General features: G+C 43.3%; 1 protein-coding gene across 1 annotated transcript in view; it reads left to right on the forward strand.

Annotated features, from left to right (window-relative positions):
* Positions 1-9,478: 9,478 nt before the first annotated feature.
* LOC129698999 (protein FAM184B-like) overlaps positions 9,479-23,661 on the forward strand; it is a 238,732-nt gene continuing 224,549 nt past the window's right edge. The window contains exon 1 of the mRNA XM_055638560.1: positions 9,479-9,846. Coding sequence (XP_055494535.1) covers positions 9,712-9,846 — 135 coding nt within the window. The 5' untranslated portion in view covers positions 9,479-9,711. The remainder of the gene's footprint in view (positions 9,847-23,661) is intronic.

Here is a 23,661-nt window from a genome sequence, read left to right on the forward strand (position 1 = left end):
TATCCATCCAGTTAAATCTAAACTAACGCCTTCCACTACTATGGACTATTTGAGGTTCACCATTGACTCAGTTTACATGTCGGTGACTCTGCCCAAGGGAAAGGCTAGAGATTTAATAGAGGCTTGCAATAACCTCATTGACATCAGCAAACCATCCATCAGATTGGTAGCAAACGTAATTGGCAAAATGGTGGCTGCCTTTCCAACCACACAATTTGGACCTCTACATTACCAAAACTTACAGAGAGCAAAAATACAAGCACTCTAAATTAATGCAGGTCACTTTGACAGACCTATGAAACTACCAATCAAAGCTAAAATGGAACTAAAATGGTGGATAGATAACATCTGGTTTTGTTCCAATCCAATCATTGTCAGTAACCCTTTCATGGTACTACAAACTGATGCCAGTGCACTTGGGTGGGGAGCCACCAATACCATCACCAGCTGTGGGGGTAGGTGGACTGCTCAGGAGGCATCTTTATTACTCACACTGGGCATAAACTACCTGGAAATGTTGGGTGCATTCCATGGCCTAAAGTCATATTGTACTGGGTCATATCACCAGCATGTTAGACTACAGATAGACAATACCACCGTGGTAGCATACATTAACCACATGGGTGGAAACAAATCGACATCATGTGACAATCTGGCTAATACAATTTGGCAATGGTGTATCCAGAGAGATATTTGGATATCAGCCACTTACCTACCAGGAAGACTAAATTTAGTGGCAGACACCAGGTCACGCAAATTTAATGAAAACACCGAATGGATGTTGAATAAAAAAGTATTTGCTGATATTACAGCAAAATATGGAACACCAGATATCGATCTATTCGCATCCAGACTTAACCACCAGTTATCAAATTATGTTTCATGGGAACCAGACCCTGGGGCAGCGGCGACAGATGCATTTTCGCTGCATTGGGGGAAATTGTTTATTTACGCATTCCCTCCTTTCTGCCTCATCAGTCGGGTATTAAGGAAAATACAACAAGACTGTGCGTCTGGTATTTTGGTAGTACCCGATTGGCCTACTCAACCATGGTTCCCAGTGGTATTAAACATGGTATTAGAACCATGTATCACCATCATAGGATAAACAAAAGACACCTGTGTAAATCAAAAAGTAATGGAGGCTTGGTTTTACCTAACTTTTTGTTTTATTTCTGGGCAGTTAATATTAAAAATATGAATTTCTGGTTGGAAGAAATAGACCAGCAACCAGACTGGTTAAAAATGGAAAAGGAAGATTGTATACCTTTTGATATTGGTTCGATATTATTTGCTACGTCTAAATTAAACAAAAAAAAATACAGGGAAAACCCTATAATATTTAGTGCTATAAGAATTTGGAAACAATTAAAAAAGACATTAAAATTAGATAACTTATCACTTTTTCTTCCAATTGTGAATAATCCGTTGTTTAAGCCTTCATGTTTAGACGGGGGTTTTACACAATGGAAGAATTATGGAATTAAAAATATGGGACAACTTTACAAGGAAGGCACCTTTCTGACATTTCAGGAGTTGCAACAGACTTATGGACTTCGAGGAAATGATTATTTCAGATATCTTCAACTTAGAGATTATGTAAAATCGAATTCTCAAAATTTTCGAATTAGAAACTCAGAAATTCTTGATGAATGTTGGAACAAACATCCTAATACATAAAAATTAATATCTTATATATATAATATCTTATTAGACAGTGACATTCCTTCGACGGACTTACACAGACAATCATGGGAAAAAGAATTAAATCAAGTAATAACGAAAGACACTTGGGAAGAAAGTTTACAACACATACATCAGTGTTCACTAAACGCCAGACATTCTCTAATACAATTTAAAGTAATACATAGGTTACATTACTCAAAAACAAAATTACATAAAATTTTTCAACATATCTCACCTATATGTGATAAATGTCAACATTTCGAAGCTACGTTATCGCATATGTTTGCAAACTGTACAAAAATTAAAAAATTCTGGGTAAATATTTTTAGTATAATATCCAAAGTAACCAACACACAATTGGAACCAAATCCAAAATTAATAATACTCGGAATATTAGAATTAAATCAAACATTTAGAATAACACAAAGAAACTTTATTGATTATAGTTTAATAACAGGAAAAAAATTAATCCTAAAATTTTGGAAAGGCCCTACGGCCCCCACAATCAAAATGTGGATTATAGAAATGACGGAGACCTTAAACGTGGAAAGAATCAGATTTTCCCTGTTGGACAAACAGGAATTATTCGTTGGAACATGGTCTCCTTTTATTGATTACTTAAAGGGCCAGAATAGTTCAGCACAGGAACCTGACTAGCACTCGGGCTAAAGATTGGATGAAATGCTACACTCTGAAATGTACGAACATATCTCGAACGATGTTTTTTAGTTTTAAGAAATTTTTCCATTCTTCTTTAACTATCCCTTTCCCCCTTTTTTTTCTTTTTCTTTTTTGTTTTTGTCTTTCTTTCCTTTCTTTTCTTCCTCTATTTCATCTATCTCTTTAGTTCTATCTAGTTTTAAAAAAAATGAAGAAAAAGGTAAAAAGTATTGGAGACAATGTAATAATAACTGACAATATTATCAATTTAAAAATGTAAGACAGTAATGATGTAATAGATTATGTACCTATCTCCAATAAAAAATATTTTCAAAAAAAAAACATGGTATTAGAACCATGTATCACCATCCCACATAGACCAGATTTATTGCTACATCCCGTAACAAGGGATAGCCACCCATGCCATAAACATTTGAACTTATTAATTTGTAGAGTTTAAAAACACCTGTACTACAACTGGGACTGACGGACCGAACAGTGAACATGATCTCGGCGGCCCAAAGACAGTCAACCAAAAAACAGTATCTGGTCTATATCAGGAAGTGGGAGATGTACTGCCATAAAAACAACATCACCTACAGAGACATGAACATCCCGTCTGTTCTGGAATATCTGGCAGGCCTCCACTATGATGAGGGGCTCAGTTACAGTGCCATCAACGGCGCCAGAAGTGCCCTATCGACTTACTTATGGCAGGGGACAGAGCGTTACACTGTTGGGACTCACCCACTGGTAACAAAACTTATGAGAGGAATTTTTAATACTAATCCCCAAAGAACCAGGTACTCCCAAATATGGGATGTAAGTATTGTCCTGAAGATGCTCAGGAATTGGTCTCCAGCAACAGCTCTGTCCCTACACAGACTGACATTAAAAACAGTCGTGCTAATGGCATTGGTCACGGCACAGAGGGTACAGTCACTGCATAAACTAAGACTGGACAACATGACTTCCTCAACAGAAAATATTACATTTCATATCTATGAGTTAGTAAAGCAGAACAGACAGGGATCAGCAGGCCTCAATATACAATTTAGGTCATACCCAACAGATGACCGTCTGTGTATAGTTAGACATCTGTCTTTATACATGGAGAAAACGAAAATCCTAAGAGGCAATGAGAAGGCACTTTTTGGTCAGCCACAAGCAACCACACAAAAGAGTGATGGTCCAGACCATCTCAAGATGGCTGAAACAGGTGCTAACACAGGCTGGTGTGGATACTAATATTTTTAAATCTCATTCCACCAGGGCTGCAGCTACATCGGCAGCGATACAGTTGGATGTACCAATGGACCAAATCCTCAAGGCAGCAGGATGGTCTGGGGAAAAAACATTCCAATTTTACTTCGGAGTCACGTGAGTGACTACGTGAAGAACCCACCCAGCGTGCAGGCGCGGCATTACGTCAGCAGTGCAACAGCGGCAGCAGCTGGAGCCAGGCTCTCCAGCTGCAGCATAAAGACAAGACCTCAGGTAAGTGCCTTTTTTGTTACAGAGTCGCTCCAGGGAAATTATGGCCTCTAGGAAGCGACCAGCCAGGAGGACTGCCTGCCCAACTCCACCCGAGGAGGGGTCCATAGCTGGGCGGCAGCCTCTCGCAGCGGAGGAGTCGTTTCAACGCTCCCGCTCTCCCGACACCGAGCCGCCCCCAGTGCTGCAGATATCAACGCCCCGCACAGGGAGGAAGGCGACTCATAAGACCGACCGGCCGGTGTCCTCCGATGAATCGGAGGAACGGGAACTCTCTCCCCCACCGAAAAGGGGAGACGCTCGGATAAGCTGCATGAGGCAGCTCCTTGAGCGAATGATCAACGAGGAGATGCAGGCTAGGCATCTCCCAGGAGGACGGGCTTTGGCCTCCTCCTCTCCACACCCTTCTGTACCCTCTATGTTCGAGGGCAGTAAGGGAGGCCAGGACTGGGCTGGCCTATCTCAAGGGCAGGCGGAGGATACCATCAGCATGCCGGGCGTGGAAGAAGAGCTACTGGGTGTAGTGGGGCGATATGCAGCGCCCCCAACATCTGGGATGGTGTTGCCACCCAGACTGGCGGCCAGCATAAACAGGCTGTCCAACAACCCGCTGCAGGACAAGGCCGTCCAGCAGCCCTTGACACATACACAGCGCCAGAAAATTGTGAGGCGCTGAGGGTCAAGACGGTCAATGGGCAGATCTGGAACCACCTGGGGCAGCAGATCAGGGCTCAGGAAGTCAAAATGCAGCGAGTCCTGAAGCTCCACTCAGCAGCCGTCACCGCCTTTGCTCGGTCCGTTGGGAATGAAGACCTGACCATACCCCAGCAGGATGCCCTCGCACTGATGTGCAGCACCACCTACGAGTTAAACAACCTACGGCGCGACAACATCAGGCCGGCCCTCAACCCAACATATGCGGGCCTCTGCAAAGCTCCAGCGCCCGAACGGGAGGCGCTGCTATTTGGTGCAGACCTGGCCAAAAGGCTGAAGGAGCTGGAAGAGGCGGCTAAACCTGTAGGCCTCATGAGGGCAGGGCCAGGACCGAGCAGGGTGAAGACACCCAGTTGGCAGCACGCCTCGGCAGCCACCAGCAGGTACCGAGCTGGTGAAAGCCTGGTGACCGCCTCCCACTACCCCCAGAGCTCTTTTTTAGAGCGGGGCCCAGGGCGGAGCCGTGGGAAGATGCGCCGCCCCACCGCAGCACCAACACGGACAACCTTGGGCCAAACCCACCGAAAACGACCCCACAAGTAAACATGGAGGTAGGTGGGTCTGGTTCCTGTCAACATACACAGACAAAGGGTGTAGTATTAACAGGAGGACGTTTTGAGGTTTTTCAAGCATGTTTGGTGCTCCCTTACTAATAATAAGTTTATACTCAACAGTATTAGTGGATACAAAATTGAGTTCAAACCAGGCGTAGAACCGCCAGTTCAGCACATGCCCCAAAGGGAATTCCTTCCCTCAGCAATTGAGAAGGTAGAAGGACAAGCTGAACTTGATCGGCTCGTGGCTAAAGGCATCATCGAAATGACCACACACGAGCCGCAAGAATTTGTATCAAATATTTTTCTCAAATCCAAAAAAGATGGTGGATGTCGCATTATTATTGATCTGACGTCACTTAATCAGTCTGTTGAGTATCAACATTTCAAAATGGAGACATTTGTCACTGCCAGACAACTGATCTCCAAGGGATACTACATGGCAAGCATAGATATCAAAGATGCTTACTATTTGGTACCCATTCATAAAGATTATTATAAATATCTGAAATTTATCTGGATGGGCCGGCTATGGCAGTACCGAGCCTTGCCCAATGGGTTAACGACAGCTCCCAGACTATTTACGAAAATTCTTAAAGTGGCCATGAGGAAATTGAGAGAACTAAAACATTTAGTCGTGGCCTATCTGGACGATGTTCTCATATTAGGGAGAACAAGGGAACAAGCTGTCGCAGGAGTTTTAGCCACTAAGCAACTCCTTGAAGCTTTGGGATTCATCCTTCACCCAGATAAATCAATATTGGAGCCTACTACTAACATGGACTACCTAGGCTTCACTATTGACACTATTCATATGACTGTCACTCTGCCCAGAGACAAAAAAGTTTCACTCATCGAAGCTTGTAACCATTTGATTGCTACACCGCAACCTAGGATACGGCATGTAGCCAGAGTTATTGGCTCTATAGTAGCAGCATTCCCGGCTGCCCAACATGGGCCCTTGCATTATCAAAATTTACAAAGACCAAGGACTCATGCATTACGTCTTAATAGGGGACATTATGACCGCAAAATGGAATTACCCACTGAAGCCAAATCAGAACTTCAGTGGTGGGTTGATAATATCTGGCACAGTCACAGTCTTATCGCCATAACCAATCCTAACATAATCATTACAACGGATGCCAGTGCTTTAGGCTGGGGAGCTACTAACTCCATAGACAGCACAGGTGGCAGATGGACTAACTCAGAGGCATCGCTACTACAATCACTTGGCATCAATTTTTTGGAAATGCTCGCGGCCTTTTATGGGCTAAAAGCATATGCATCTGATATGCGGCACGTGCATGTTAGAATTATGATCGACAACACTACGGCGGTATCTTATATCCAGCACATGGGTGGCATAAAATCAGTATCATGCGACAAATTAACTGCTATTATCTGGCAATGGTGTGTCGAGAGACATATTTGGCTATCAGCTGCCTATTTACCAGGCAAGCTAAATTTAGTGGCGGACACCAGGTCACGAAAATTCAATGACAACATCGAATGGATGTTGGACCCAAAATTATTTGCTAAGATTATCAAGCAATATGGTACGCCAGATATAGATTTGTTTGCATCTAGGTTAAATCACCAACTACCCATGTATGTGGCTTGGGAACCAGACCCAGAGGCAGCAGCGGTAGATGCCTTCACGCTCGATTGGGGAAATTTCTTTTTCTATGCTTTCCCTCCCTTCTGCCTCATCAGTCGGGTACTCCAGAAAATTCAGGCAGACTCAGCCTCTGGCATTCTGGTCGTACCCGACTGGCCTACCCAACCATGGTTCCCAATGTTCCACGACATGGTGGTAGAGACACCTATGGTCCTTCATAGCCACCCCCAATTATTGACTCACCCGGTAACTGGCATTAGCCATCCATGCCACCAAAAATTGAACCTCCTGGTTTCCAGATTTTGAACAGACCTTACCGGGGATTGGGGTTATCAGAGAGAACAATCACCACCATGTCGGCATCCCTGCGAGTTTCCACCAAAAAACAGTACCTGACCTACATCAGGAAATGGGAACAGTACTGTCTGGAAGCAGGGACATCCTACAAGACGGCTTCAATCTCGGATGTGCTGGAGTTCCTGGCCCACCTGCACCATGACCTCAAGATGAGCTACAGTGCCATCAATACAGCTCGGAGCGCCCTGTCCGCATATCTCATGCCCATAGGACAGCATAGTGTCGGATCCCACCCTCTGGTCATCAAACTCCTTAAGGGGATCTTTAACACCAAACCCCCTACATCTAGATACACCCATATGTGGGATGTGAGTGTAGTTCTTACACACCTTCGAGGTTGGCCTCCGGTGGGATCCCTGAGCCTGGAACAGGCCACTTATAAGACCCTTATGCTAATGGCGCTTGTCTCGGCTCAGAGGGTTCAGTCGCTGCACCAGCTAAATCTGAATTACATGGTGACCACCCCAGATACCATTACTTTCACCATGCCGGGGTTGGTAAAACAAAGTAGACCAGGTACATCCAACTCCCCGTTGATCTTCCGGGCATACCCTCCAGAACCCAGGCTGTGTGTGGTGATCCACCTTCATCATTATCTAGACACTACCCAAACACTTAGAGGGGGAGAGAAAGCCTTATGGGTTAGCCACAAAAAGCCTTTTGGACGGGTTACCAGCCAGACTTTATCCAGATGGTTAAAACAGGTCCTCAACATGGCAGGGATTAACACAGATGTTTTTAAATCCCATTCAACCAGGGCAGCGTCCACCTCAGCGGCGGATAGGATGCAGGTTCCCCTAGACCACATCCTCAGAGCAGCGGGATGGTCAAGGGAATCGACATTCCAAAGATTCTACAGAAAACCGCTGATGGAACCGGACGTCTTTGCGGAAAGCATTTTAGAAACCGCAAAGTTATGATTTAAAGCCCAGGGGAGCTATTTTTTGTTATAGTTAATAAACATTTATTTTATAACTAAACAAACTTGTTGGTCTTTAGATACCACTTCCTCCCTCGATGATCTTTCAGCAGTGAGTGATATAACTGTTACACGGTTTGAAATCACAGACCTTTGAAGTCTTCACGTAGTCACTCACGTGACTCCGAAGTAAAATAGTAAGATTAAACGAGTACTTACCAGTACGAAGTTTGATCTGTATTTTATGAGGAGTTACGATGAGGGATTACGTGCCCTCCGCTCCCACCCTCATTATATAGATCAAATTCGGACTAATGTCTCGTTGGTCTTTACTATCTTTACTTCAACTAGTGTCTATCTGTGATTCCACACCGCTGCTTGGAAGTATGCCGCGCCTGCGCGCTGGGTGGGTTCTTCACGTAATCCCTCATCGTAACTCCTCATAAAATACAGATCAAACTTCGTACTGGTAAGTACTCGTTTAATCTTACTATTATTTTACAACAAATCAGTAATGAAACCTGGAACGTTTGCAGAAACAATTTTAAGTTCTGTAAATTAATTTAAACCCATAAAAAAGGGTTATAATTTTGTGTTAATAAATTTTATGATTTCAATGTTGAATTCATGTCCAAATTATGTTAACACAATTCCTCCTACAGTCATCAAGGCAGACGTGATGCATGGACTCGTTTCCACGGCATGAAATCACAGAGCTTTAAAATCTTCACGTAGTCACTCACGTGACTCCGAAGTAAAATAGTAAGATTAAACGAGAACTTACCAGTTTGAAGTTTGATCTCTATTTTATGAGGAGTTGCGATGAGGGATTACGTGCCCTCCGCTCCCACTCCTTGATCATATACTTAACTGGTATCTCTTCTCTAATCTTACTATGTTTAGTCATTACAGTTATCTGTGATTTCACACCGCTGCTTTGAAGAATGACACGCATGCGTCGTGGCGGGCTTCTTCACGTAATCCCTCATCGTAACTCCTCATAAAATACAGATCAAACTTCAAACTGGTAAGTTCTCGTTTAATCTTACTATTCTCTGCCACAGAAGGCAGTGGAGGCCAATTCACTGGATGTATTCAAAAGGGAGTTAGATATAGCACTTGGGGCTAACAGAATCAAGGGATATGGGGAAAAAGCAGGAACCAGGTACTGATATTGGATGATCAACTATGATCATATTGAAAGGCGGTGCTGGCTCGAAGGGCCGAATGGCCTACTCCTGCACATATTTTCTATGTTTCTATGTTTATCCAGAGATGCTGCCTGACCCGCTGAGTTACTCCAGCATGCTGTGTCCTATTTGGATAGTGCATCTCTGCTAGATCCCTTCCCCACAGAGCACCCACCGTTCTGTGTGTGCATTGCATGACGTTCAAAGCACGGATCTCTCGTTTCATGCAAACTTTGCCCCGTGTTCACAGGCAGCAATGAGCAGCGCCCACCCACTGATGCCTCCCTCCTCAGCCCTGCCCGGTGGCTGGCACTGAACCACCATTCGCTTGAGCAGTCCCCGGGACGGGTTGCCCGCGCCCGCTTCTGCTGCTTCCACCGGGGAACCGGACCATCGGGCGGACGGAGCCGGACAAGCGGGCGCTCCTGCAAGCCCGCCTCGGGCACCCGAGCCACGCATTCCTCCTCCTCCTCCTCCCCTCCACCCCAACCCCGGGGCTCTGCCAGTCTGGGAACCATGGCGACGGGAGTGAGCTGGGCAGTTCATGCTGCCAAATGCAACGGCTCGAAAGCAACTGTGGCGGATCCAGAGCTGCACTACGACCACGACATGCATTTGAAAATGAGTAAGAAGATCGCCCAGTTAACCAAGGTATGGTCCGCGGTTGTGAAGGCTGCATAAGTACATTGCAAAATTAGGGAGGTGCAAGCGCGTCCACCAGGCTGGAATTATAAAAACCCAAATGTCCAATTTTATTTGCCACGACGTTATGTGCACTTAAAATTCTGGCTTTAAAAGCAGCAATATAAATATACAATATTCTGCAAATGTTGAAGAGTTTGATACGAGGCTCCTGTTCATTCGAGCAATTTACTTAATTCCCTGGTAAACTTTTAGGTGATTAATGTTTGATTCCTGGTAGACATTTCTTCCTTCAATATCACATCGGTGTAATTAAAGTTAACAGATCGCTAATAGTTGGCAGTTAATAAAAAGCCTCTCAGAACAAAAACAACAGAAACTTGGTGATCATCATAAGAATACAAAAGAAACCTCGAAGGTGCTTGCGTTTGTGTAAAAAGCGGGTTGGTGAGGAGCATTCCTCCTTTCAGCGATCATCTCGAGAATACATTGACTGTTGAATGTTCCCAGGAATATAAACAAGCTTTCATTCGACTGATCTTTAAATCAAGTAAACAGCGAAGAACAAAGCTTCTCAAAGCTATTTATTTGTTGTGGTGGTTGTTACATTTCTGAGGGAAACTGGTAACTACGGAGGGAGCATACATTATCCCATACAAGGATTTTCATGGGATTATCTTGGTAAATTGCTTTTACTTATGTAATACCAGTATGTCATGCACGAATGCCGCTCATCTGCTGTTTTCCTATTAGACATAGGAAAATAATTAATACAACAGTGACATTTGATTATGTTATTAAAAACATCACGATTGGACATAATGTTGAACTTAATCCCTATCCTGGTTGAGTGTTAAGGAATAAGTTTACTATCTGCATTTGAATGCTAAGAGTATTTCATTTTGCATTCAATATCCTCTGGAAAATAGCTGCTGCTTTCATAATAAATAACTGGTTGAATAATACGTGCAATGGTTATTGAGGAGTATTTACTGTAAGCTTCAAACTAGATTTAAGAAATACTTTTAGCAACGGTAAATAACATGGTCAAGGTTGTGGCATCCGGTAATTTTTATTTACAATAACATATTTAGAAAGTAAAATATTTTAATTTGTAGCAGACTGTAATATACAACCATAAATGATTCCACACACCTGTTTAAAAAAAAAATTGCAATCCTTAGGACTAATTTAACTATTAGCATCATGTTGACATGATACCCCAAATTAAAATAGATTGTTGCTAGCTGAATATAGGCTGAAGGCAGCAACTTGGAGGACACTTTAGTTGGCAAAGACGGTAAATTTAGAACTGTGCAAAATGCCAACTCCACCTCTGAAAATCCAAGGGAACGTTTTACTTCTTAGTTTTGTGTTTTTATATTACAATGGTACACCACTATTAATTTTAAATATACAATTTTAAACATAATAATATCTGAAAAATGTCATTAAGACATTTACGCTTGTCCTTTTGTGATAGACAATGCCAATCATCACCTTCCCAAAAACTAAATGAGCACTTTAAATATATCACCTTATCCTTAAGGCAATCTTCTGTATGAGTCCCCATTGATAGAAATAGTATTCCCTTTTTAATTATTCCTACGTTGTGGAAGTTGTCCTTTAAACTCCCTGCAGATCACAAAGCATTATTTTATCTCCTAATTAAGAAAAGCATTCTCCCTTTTGATGTGCATCCAACTTGTTGGCCATAGCTCTTGCCTGGCAATGTTTTGTTTTTATGAGGGAGACAATCTCTTTATTGTGGGTAAACATTTCTAATATATCTTAAAGGGAATGTACCACTGCAATGAAGAATTGTCATTAGCAGCTCCCTGCTCAGAGCTTTCTGACAAAGCCATGCTCAAACTGAATTTGGGACTGTCAATGAGAAAGTCATCAAACAGTGAAGCGGCAACAATTTCCGAGTCAGATCCCTTGCAGCAACAAATCAGCAGCTGCATCAGGAACTCATTCAATTGCTGCCCCTGGGATAAAACATATTTAATAGGTCTGTGTACAATGCATATGTTTAAGCAAGATCTGCATTGATTTAACATAGATGATAGATTCTCTTGTTTCAAAAACATCATTTTCTGTCATGTAGCTGTTGATGCCAGTAAATTAAAAAACCCAGTAACTATGACAGGTTTGACTTTTGGACAAGCTTTTTTCGTTGGAAATTTGAAAATCGATGATTGAACATACTCATGGATGTCGAAACAATAATCTCCTGATTTTAACTATTAAAGTTGGACTGCAGAAGAATATACAATAGCTTGGAATGGAAAAGAAGTAAATGAAAGTAAAAAAGGAAATGTTGTTCAGGGTAAGTATGTAATCCAATCTATTATGGACCTCTCCACATTCATTTAGTTTCCTACTGATTGCTTTGCACATTGTCTTCACAAGCCCCCCCAAAAAAATAAGCAAAACTCTATCCTTCCATATCCAAATTTCAATGCTATTTATAGACACGTAGCAGTATTTTATGACTACTTTTTCAGTGACACTGTCGCCATCTTGCAATAATTATTGTAATTTATTGTTAGCTTTATTACCTTCAATCGCATTCCCACCCAATTACTAGTTTAAGTGTTTTAGAATAAAGGAATGGTTTTATTCTAGCATGACCTTGGACTTACAGATCCTATGATTATATGCTTTGATTTTATGTAAACAATATAGTTATGTTCTGCTTACACATCCATTGTATTTTCAATTTCATTCAACAAGTAAATCATTTCCGTACACAGGATAATTCAATGTTTTAGATAACAATGTCAAGGTGTTTGAAACATGTACCCAATAGTTTTGACAGCTGAATTGTCATATAAGAGTATTAACTGAATGTGGAAATGTCAAGGGTTCATTGTTGGACTCTCTACTATCACATAGAAGGCCACTGTGTGGCACGCATGCTACTTGTCACTCGGGCAAAACCTGATAAATGTCCAGGTCTTCAATGGTTCAATAGTTCTTTATTGTCACATGTACCGAGGTACATTGAAATTATTTTTTTTTGCATACAGTTCAGCAAAGTATTACTAAACATAAGCACAATCCTAGTTTAAGTAAAGGTGAATAGAAATACTCCACTGAGACAATCTGCAAGAGTCGCCAGGTTTGCTGCCATTTTCAAAGTCCATGGTGCTTTAAGTGCATCTGACCATAAAGGCCTATTGTGTAGGAAGGAAGACTCTTTTGGGTCGACACCCTTCTTCAGACCCTTCTCGACCCGTAACATCACCCATTCCTTCTGTCCAGAGATGTTGCCTGTCCCGCTGAGTTACTTCATCATTTTGTGTCTATGAAGGCCCGTTGTCCAGGTGTTGCAGGTTGCAGATCTTGATGTCACATGCAGTGAATCAAATGACTCAACTAGTCTTTGAGGTGCAGGGTCCTCAGGATGTGACCAAGATGGATGTTACTCACTGGGCTTCTTTGACAGAAGAAAGCTGCAAATGTTTCTGTATTGCCTCTGGACATGATCTGGGCTTGGATATCATCAGATTTGGAATGTTCATGTAGCCTCATCCCCCTCCTCCCATTTGTTGATTAATTGTCCACCACTAATGAATGGCTATGGAAAGATGCGCAAGGTCAAAATGCATTGTTTATGGGACTGCTTCGCTCTATGCATACCATTCTGCTTCCATTGTTTGCCATTTAGCCTTTAGTCATGGGCTAATCAGGCTGGCATATTCTTCTCCGGTCCTCATTGAACAGGGTTACTTAGGATGAGGGATGTGCTGTTCCATAAACTTGTGATGGAATATAATTCTGCTGCAGTTGATGCACCAAGTCAGTTCATAGATGTCTAGATGTCCATAGTATCCAGTTTGACTTTGGCATTGACATCGGTTTATTATTGTCACATTCACCGAGATACGTGAAAAACTTATGTTTTGCATGCTATCCACACAGATCATACCATAAATTAATTCAATCTTAATCATACATGAATACAACAGATAATGCAAAAATAGGAAGGAAACAGAATCTAGAATATAGTGTTAAATTTACAGAGATAGTGCAAACGTAAAAACAACTGCAAGGACTACAATAAGGTAGGTTGGAAGTTGTGAACACATCCTTAAAATATGAGAAATCTGTTCAAGACTGTAATAACAATGGGAAGAAGCTGTTCTTTTATCTGCTAGGATGTGCATTCAATGTTTTGTATTTACTGACTGAAAGGAATGGGGAGACAAGAGATTAACCGGGGTGTGAGTGGCCCTGCCACTTTCCCAGGCAGTGTAAAGTGCAGATGGAGTTGATGGGTGGGAGAGAAGGTGTGAGTGGTTGTTGGTTTGTGTGATGGGCTGAGCTGAGCCCACAACTCACTGCAATTTCTTGTGGTCTTGGGCAGAGCAGCTGCCATATCAGGCTGTGATACATCCTGATAGGTGTGACATCTGTCCTAATTTACAACACAATGTAAGTGTTTCCTCAGCTTTCAGGGTCATTGTCTACACACAGAATATGTATTGGCAAATTTTACCAATGGTGTCATTGACAGATAGAACAGGTAGATCGGTGAAGACAAATGAAGTTGCATTCTTTGATATGTACACTATTACAATGAGCAATACGAAATCAGTACTTCAACATGACTCGGAACTTCAATACTAATACATATGCCAACTGTGCGAAATCTTGTTCCACCTTCAATACCAATTTTTTGTGTTTTATCAGTATATTTGAAGTGTATCGGGGCACGGGGCAGGGATTTAGATTCTTAGATCACTGGGATCTGTTTTGGGGTAAGGGGGAACTGTACAAAAGGGACAGATTGCATCTTAACAGGTGGGGGACCAGCATTCTGGCAGGCAGATTTGCCACTGCTACACGGGTGGGTTTTAAACTGAATAAGGGGGGTGGGGTGTCAAATGGGATAGTCGAGGACGGAGCTAAAGGGAAAGGGGTTCTTAAATGTGTGAGCAGAGAGACAGAGGGGTGTAAAATGAGGGTAGAAGCAATAGGTAGCAAGGTGAAAAGTAAAAGTGGCAGGCAGACAAATCCAAGGCAAAAATCAAAAAGGGCCACTTTTCAACATAATTGTATAAGGGGTAAGAGTGTTACAAAAACAAGCCTGAAGGCTTTGTGTCTCAATGCAAGAGGTATTCGTAATAAGATGGATGAGTTGAATGTGCAGATAGCTAGTAATGACTATGATATAGTCATTACTATATGATATGACTATGAGGCATGGCTCCAGGGTGACCAAGGCTGGGAGCTGAACATCCAGCGATATTCAATATTCAATATTCAGGAGGGATAGACAGAAAGGAAAAAGAGGTGGGGTAGCGTTGCTGGTTAGAGAGGAGATTAACAGAATAGAAAGGAAGGACATTAGCTTGGAGGATGTGGAATCGATATGGGTAGAGCTGCGAAACACTAAGGAGCAGAAAACACTAGTGGGAGTTGTGTACAAGCCACCTAACAGTAGTAGTGGAGTTGGGGATGGCATCAAACAGGAAATTGGAAATGCGTGCAACAAAGGTAAAACGGTTATAATGGGTGACTTCAATCTACATATAGATTGGGTGAATCAAATTGGCAGGGGTGCTGAGGACGAGGATTTCTTGGAATGTATGCGGGATAGTTTTCTAAACCAACATGTAGAGCAACCAACGAGAGAGCAGGCTATTCTAGACTGGGTATTGAGTAATGAGGAAGGGTTAGTTAGCACCCTTGGACAAGAGTGACCATAATATGGTTGAGTTCTTCATTAGGATGGAGAGCGACATAATTAATTTAGAAACAAGGGTTCTGAACTTAAAGAAACTTAAAGAAAGGTAACTTTGAGGGTATGAGACGTGAATTGGCCAAGATAGACTGGCAATTGATTCTTAAAGGGTTGACGGTGGATATGCAATGGAAGGCATTTAAAAACTGCACGGATGAACTACAACAATTGTTCATCCCAGTTTGGCAAAAGAATAAATAAGGGAAGGTAGTGCATCCATGGTTAACAAGGGAAATCAGGGATCGTATCAAAACAAAAGAGGAAGCACACAAATTAGCCAGAAAAAGCAGCCCACCAGAGGACTGGGAGAAATTCAGAGTCCAGCAGAGGAAGACAAAAGGCTTAATTGTGAAAGGGAAAATATGTTATGAAAAAAAACTGTCAGGGAACATAAAAACTGACTGCAAAAGTGTTTATAGATATGTGAAGAGAAAAAGATTAGTTAAAACAAATGTAGGTCCCTTGCAGTCAGAAACAGGTGAATTGATCATGAGGAACAAGGACATGGCAGACTAATTGAATAACTACTTTGTTTCCGTCTTCACTAAGGATGACATAAATAATCTGCCGGAAATAGCAGGGGACCGGGGGTCAAATGAGATGGAGGAACTGAGTAAAATCCAGGTTAGCCAGGAAGTGGTGTTAGGTAAATTAAATGCATTAAAGGCCGATAAATCCCCAGGGCCAGATAGGCTGCATCCCAGAGTACTTAAGGAAGTAGCCCCAGAAATAGTGGATGCATTAGTGATAATTTTCAAAACTCTTTAGATTCTGGAGTAGTTCCTGAGGTTTGGAGGGTAGCTAATGTAACCCCACTTTTTTAAAAAGGGAGGGAGAGAGAAAACTGGGAATTACAGACCAGTTAGTCTAACATCGGTAGTGGGGAAACTGCTAGAATCAGTTATTAAAGATGGGATAGCAGCACATTTGGAAAGTGGTGAAATCATTGGACAAAGTCAGCATTGATTTATGAAAAGTAAATCATCTGACAAATCTTAAAGAATTGAATGCAACATCTCCAAGTTTGCGGATGACACAAAGCTGGGCGGCAGTGTTAGCTGTGAGGAGGATGCTAGGAGGCTGCAAGGTGACCTGGATAGGCTGGGTAAGTGGGCAAATGCATGGCAGATGCAGTATAATGTGGATAAATGTGAGGTTATCCACTTTGGTGGCAAAAACAGGAAAGTAGACTTATATCTGAATGGTGGCCGATTAGGAAAAGGGGAGATGCAAAGAGACCTGGGTGTCATGGTACACCAGTCATTGAAAGTAGGCATGCAGGTGCAGCAGGCAGTGAAGAAAGCGAATGGTATGTTTGCATTCATAGCAAAAGGATTTGAGTATAGGAGCAGGGAGGTTCTACTGCAGTTGTACAGGGTCTTGGTGAGACCGCACCTGGAGTATTGCGTACAGTTTTGGTCTCCTAATCTGAGGAAAGACATTCTTGCCATAGAGGGAGTACAGAGAAGGTTCACCAGACAGATTCCTGGGATGTCAGGACTTTCATATGAAGCATGACTGGATAGACTCGGCTTGTACTCGCTAGAATTTAGAAGATTGAGGGGGATCTTATAGAAACTTACAAAATTCTTAAGGGGTTGGACAGGCTAGATGCAGGAGGATTGTTCCTGATGTTGGGGAAGTCCAGAACAAGGGGTCACAGTTTAAGGATAAGGGGGAAATCTTTTAGGACTGAAATGAGAAAAACATTTTTCACACAGAGAGTGGTGAATCTCTGGAATTCTCTGCCGCAGAAGGTAGTTGAGGCCAGTTCATTGGCTATATTTAAGAGGGAGTTAGATGTGGCCCTTGTGGCTAAAGGTATCAGGGGGTATGGAGAGAAGGCAGGTACAGGATACTGAGTTGGATTATCAGCCATGATCATATTGAATGGCGGTGCAGGCTCGAAGGGCCGAATGGCCTACTCCTGCACCTATTTTCTATGTTTCTATGTATGAGCACTAAAACAATATAAAACTTAGATACATCAAAATTGACATAACAGAATTTTCATTTACTTACTACATTGTAATCATAATGCTTGGTAAAACAGAGATAAATTGAATGATACGGGAATAAAACCAAGTTAATACCAGAAGCCATTTAATCTATTAATCACTTTTCATCCTCTTTTATTACCGTCTTGACCTCTGCCAACTGTTTTATCATTGTTGGAGTCTATTTGCCATAAATCACCTAATATCCTGCAATGAACGTAGAACATCGAAAATTACAGGCCCTTCAGCCCATAATGCCTGTGCCGAACATAATGGCAAGATCAGGCACTCTCATCAGGCTACACATAATCCATATCCCTCCATTTCCTGCATATCCATGTGCCTATCCAAAAACCTCTTGAACTCTGACAGAGAATGTGTTTTTTTAATTTGTTTTGCTTGTTGTTAGTTATTTAATGTAACGTGTAAGCAATTAAGTTTTAATATTAAGATATATGATCCCAAGGTAACATATTTACAGGGCTGCCAACATTGGGTGAGAGTTGGGAGTGAGAAATTGCGAGAGACCAAGCCCGAGGGAGCATAGTGACCGAGGGGGGGGGGGGGGGGGGGGGGGGGTAGGAGGAGGACATACTGCAGCGAGTCTTTTAACTTACACTTGAATGCAATATGTATGCTTTAAATTGGATTGGCGCATTTTTGAAAGGGGGGAGGCTGTGCGATCACTGACCACTGGCCTTGGGGGTACCCGGTGAGGGAGTGGAGCAACCGAGTGGGAAGAGGGTGTGGAAGAACGGGGTCCCCCCTCCTAGGGTAGGAACTTTTTGAAATTTGATGTATTAAAATCATGTTAGTCACATGATTTCAATGTTTTTTGTATGAAGTATTTTTAAGAGGTAACTTTTTAAGGGGTAACTTTATCCACACAAAGGGTGATGGGTGTATGGAACAAACTGCCAGAGGAGGTAGTTGAGGCAGGGACCATCCCACCATTTAAGACAAAGTTAGACTGATACATGGATAGGACAGGTTTGGAGGTATGGACCAAAAGCAGGTGGCGTAGCTGGGACATGCTGGCGGGTGTGGGCAAGTTGCGCCGAAGGGCCTGTTTTCACACTGTATCACTCTATGACTACATTATACCTCCACCATGCATGAATGCTTCAAAATCAAGTGATCGAGTTTTATTGCCATATACTCAAGCATAGAAACATAGAAAATACATGCAGGAATAGGCCATCGGCCCTTCGATCCAGCACTGCCATTCAATATGATCATGGCTATTCATCTAAAATCAGTACCTCTTTCCTGTTTTTTCCCCATATCCCTTGATATTGTTAGCCCCAAGAACTAAATCTCTCTCTCTTGAAAACATCCAATGAATTGGCCTGCACTGCCTTCTGTGGCAGAGAATTCCACAGATTCACAACTCTCTGCATGAAGAAAGTTTGTCCTCTATATCAGTCATTATTGGTCCCCCCTTTATTCTTAAACTGTGACCCATGGTTCTGAACGCCCCCAACATCGGGAACATTTTTCCTGCAGTTACAGTACGTGAAACTCTAGCAGGCAAGCAGGATGCTTTCACCAACCACCCCCATTTGAAGTCCACTAACTTCCACCGTTTCTACTTGGTACTTACTTCCAGCAGCCACTGGTTGTCCTCCAGGATGCACTCTCTCTCCTCTCAACCCCCCTCTCTCTCTCCCCCTCTATCTCTCCCCTCCATCTCTCTTTCCCTCTCTCTCCCTCTCTGTCTCTCCTCTCACCCCTCTCTCTCCCCTGTCCCCCCCTCTCACTCTCTCCCCTTCCCTCTCTCTTCTCTCTCCCCCCCCCTCTCCCCCCCCCTCTCTCCCCCTCTCTCCCCCCCCTCTCCCCCTCTCCCCCTCCCCCCCCTCTCTCCCCCCCCTCTCCCTCTCTCTCCCCCTCTCTCTCGCTCTCCCTCCCTCTCTCTCTCTCCCCACTCTCTCTTCCTCTCTCTATCTCCCCATCTCTCCCTCCCACCCTCTCTCTCTCCTCTCTCTCTCGTCCCCTCTCTCTCTCTCTCTCTCTCTTCCCCCTCTCCCTCTCTCCCCCTCTCTCTCCTCGCTCCCTCCCTCTCTCTCTCCCCCTCTCTCCCTCCTCCCTCTCTTTCCCCCTCTCCCTCTCTCTCTCTCTCTCCCCTCTCTCTCCTCCCCTCTCTCTCTCTCTTCTCTCTCTCCTCCTTCTCGCTCTCTCTCTCTCTCTCTCTTTTTTCCCCCTCTCGCTCTCTCTCTCTCTCTCTCTCTTTTCCCCCCCTCTCTCTCTCTCTCCCTCTTTCTCTTTGCCCCCCCCCCATCATCTCTCTCCCCTCTTTCCTCCGTTTCTCTCTTTCTCCCCTCTCTCTCTCTCCCCCCTCTCTTTTCCTTCCTTTCTCTCTTCCCACCCCTCTCTCTCTCTCTTTTACCACCCCGCCTCTCTCTCTCTCTACCCCATTCTCTCCTACCTTCTGGCCCCTCTCCCCCCCCCTCTCTCTTCCCTCTTTCGTCCCTCTCACCCCTCTCTCTCTCTTCCCCCCTCTCCCACCTCACTCTCCCCCCCTCTCCTCCCCCCTCCTCTTTCCCCCTCTCCCTCTTCTCTCTCTCCATTCAACCCCCCCCCCCTTGCTCTCTCTCTCCTCTCTCTCCTCTCACCCCCCTCTCTCCCTCCCCGTCTCCCTGTCTTCTTCCCCTCTCTCTCTCTCCACCTCCCTTTGAGAGTCTGTCCCTTTGGCACAGAGACTCTCGCGGCAGCGGCGCTTCCGACGCCTCCGACGGCCCGGGACACTTGCGCTGTCCGGAGTGCTCCATGGCAGAAACTGCAGCGAGCGACTCGCTAGCCGCGCAAATACTCGTCAGCCCCGCAAACTCACCAGCCCCGGCTCCCTGCATCTGTATCCGCCCGCTGCTTCCATCCCTCCCTCAGCCCCATCTCTCCAACACCCGCGGACCATGCAGTTTATCCGAGTTTTTAAATTTTTGTTGATCACAGATTTTCTCACCACAGAGCGTGAGAAATTTCTGATCAGGGTGAGAGCGTGAGAGTTTGCTTGAGGGCGTGATTCTCACGCTCAAAGCGTGAGAGTTGGCAGCCCTGTATTTAGGTAAACAAAACAGTGGTTGAAAAAAATGCAGGTTTGGAATAAGAATCTAGTCTACAAGTAAGTGTTAAAAAGGCAAAAGAATGATGGATAAAACTGGTTATTTTTTAAATGCAAAGAAATGAAGCCTCTGGCTTTTAAGCTATTAACAGGATAAGAGATCTTTAAATGGCATGCCAGCCCAGAAAGTGGCAGCTTGGTTGTTCACAGGAGATAGTAAAACCTAAAAGATGTAAATTTCTTCTCCTACCATAAAGTAATTATGTGTGAATGGTGGTGAGAAAAGGAGCAGGAACTTGAGTTTAATCTGGAAAATGTTATCTGAATACAGATTTGAGGGGATCATAAAATAGCATGGGAACATGATATTGAGTGAATTTGTTTAGACTTCTCAATAAATTATTTTCACAAGAAGGGTCTGTATGGAATTTTATGAAAGCAATTAAAATGAAATGTATGCAGGTGCTAAAAGCAAAGAATATTGATAACAGCCTACCTTTTGGCCAAGTATGAAGTTTAAGGCTTTCTATCAACATTTAATCATCTATATCTCCACAATTAAAGGGCTGGAACCCGATTAAAATGAGGCAACGTGCCAAAGAACCTAGTTTTAAGGAGCTGAAATATTTCCGTCTAAGATTGTGTCTCTGCTGAACAGTAGAGGATTTCCCCCAAATATGAATCTGCATTAGAAGCATCGAGACAGTCAAAAAGAAGTGATGGAAGACACTGAAAGCACAGCCACTGCCCATTGGTTTTCATCTGTTTGTGTAATCTAATACTTACTTGGATTGTAACTCTACTTTGTTTAATGCATTTGTTTTGCAGCCATCAGTGTAACACAACAAAGTGATTCTAAATTCTTCCAAATAGTCGGTTTGCACTTCAAATTATGTTTAAATTCAACAATCTATCAGCAGTATTTAAACTGACCCAGAAGGCTGGCTACGTCTCAGAGCTACACAGATGGACAGGACTTGCACTCCCACCAGGATGCAGTCAAGTAAATCTTCCTGGTGTATAGGTTCTCTCCTGCCACCTGCCACAGAGCCAGGATGGCAGCTCTATCATAGAGTCATAGTTTAATTTTTTGGTTTAGTTTTTAGTTTAGAGATGCAGCGTGGAAACAGGCCCTTCGGCTCACCTTTCCCACACCTACCAACATGTCCCAACTACACTATTCCCACCTGCCTGCATTTGGCCCATATCCCTCTAAACCTATCCTATCCATTTACCTGTTTCTTAAACATTGCTATCAGTACAATCAGTACTCAGCCAGCTCGGTCAGCATTGCTTCTAAGCAATGATTGGGCAATGGTATTCTCCATTATTCAGTGCCCACGTCCATCATTAGTTTAGGTCTCTAGATTACTGGTTCAGTAATATCACAGCATGGTTCAGCAACTCGAAAGCACAGGAACAAAGATAATTGGTGCTGAACTCTGCCCAGTCCATCGCGGGTACTAACCTCCCCACCATCGCCCGTAATAGCTGCCTCGCCAACAGTCTGTCTTGTCACTTCTCTGTTTTTATTATTTTAAGTATGTCTTGAATACTTGTTTTAATGTCTCTATGTATGTTTTATGTGGGGGGGGGTCGGGGGAAACTTTTTCCAACCACTTACCTCAACAGAGATGCAATTTCTTTCCATGTCGCATCTCCGCCCCCCCCCCCCCCCCCCCCCCCCCCCCCCCCCCCCTACAACGTGGAGTGGCGCAGCCTTTTCTGGAGAACAGCCAGAGCTTCAAGCCACGGGTGCGGCGTGGACTTACCATCGTGGAGCCTGGGATCTTTTGCTGAGGATCGCCAGTGTTGGAGCTTTATTGCCTTCCATCATAGTGAGGAATGCTGATTCCACTGTGTTTATGTGAAACTTTATTTTATGGGCTGTGTGTATTTTTGCTTTTTACTTAGTATGGCTGTATGGTAACTCATATTTCACTGTACCTTAATTGGTTCATGTGATAATTAAATTGAATCTTGAAACTTGAATCAAAGGGATCTGTAGGAGTCGCTGCCTCAAAAAGGCAGCCAGCATCATCAGGGACCCACACCACCCTGGCCATGCTCTCATTTCACTCCTGCCATTGGGAAGAAGTATAGGAGCCTGAAAACTGTAACATCCAGGTTCAGGACCAGGTTCAGATTCAGTCCATACAACCATCAGACTGTTAAACACTTCAACCTCCAAAAAGTGTTTGTCTTTGCACTATTATCATTGTTTTTTATATATACTGAACTTTTTTTGTTGTTGATTATCATGTTTACCGAGTATTATGTTTACATGCCTGTTGTGCTTCTGCAAGTAAAAATTTCATTATTCCCTTTCGGGACATAATAGTAAAACACTTTTGATTCTTGGCTATAGTTCTCTTTGGACTGGATAGCCAATTGCCATTGCATTATCTGTTATTCCATTGTTAAATGACTATTTACACTGTGAAGTGCTAACTTTCTCCATTGATACAACAATTTACAATAATGGTGAGATATATGATGAGCTACTGCTTTCATGAAACTAACAAAAGGGTGGTACCACGGAGACATAAGGAAATGCAGATACTAGATAGATATAGATATGCCATTTATTGTCACTATACATGTACAGTGAAACTGAAAGCTGCTCGTACTCAGTGCATACATACAATTTTACACAAAAAACAAGAAACAGAAATACAAAACAGAAGGGAGATGGGGGGGGGAATAGGTGCACAAATTCTACGGCGCTACATACATATATACATATATACTGGGTTCTAGAGTAAAACACAAAGTTTTGGAGTAATCTAGCAGGTCAGGGAATAACGTTTAGTCCAAAGTCCGATTAAGGATAGTCCAAGGGTCACCAATGAGGTAGATGATAGTTCAGGACTGCTCTCTAGTTGTGGTAGGATGATTCACTTGCCTGATAACCGCTGGAAAGAAACTGACCTTGAATCTGGAGGTGTGCGTTTTCACACCTATACCTTTTGCCCGATGGGAAAGGGGAGAAGAGGGAGTGGGCAGAGTGTGAC

Source organism: Leucoraja erinacea, chromosome 1 (assembly GCF_028641065.1).
Source record: "Leucoraja erinacea ecotype New England chromosome 1, Leri_hhj_1, whole genome shotgun sequence".
Taxonomy (NCBI): domain Eukaryota; kingdom Metazoa; phylum Chordata; class Chondrichthyes; order Rajiformes; family Rajidae; genus Leucoraja; species Leucoraja erinaceus.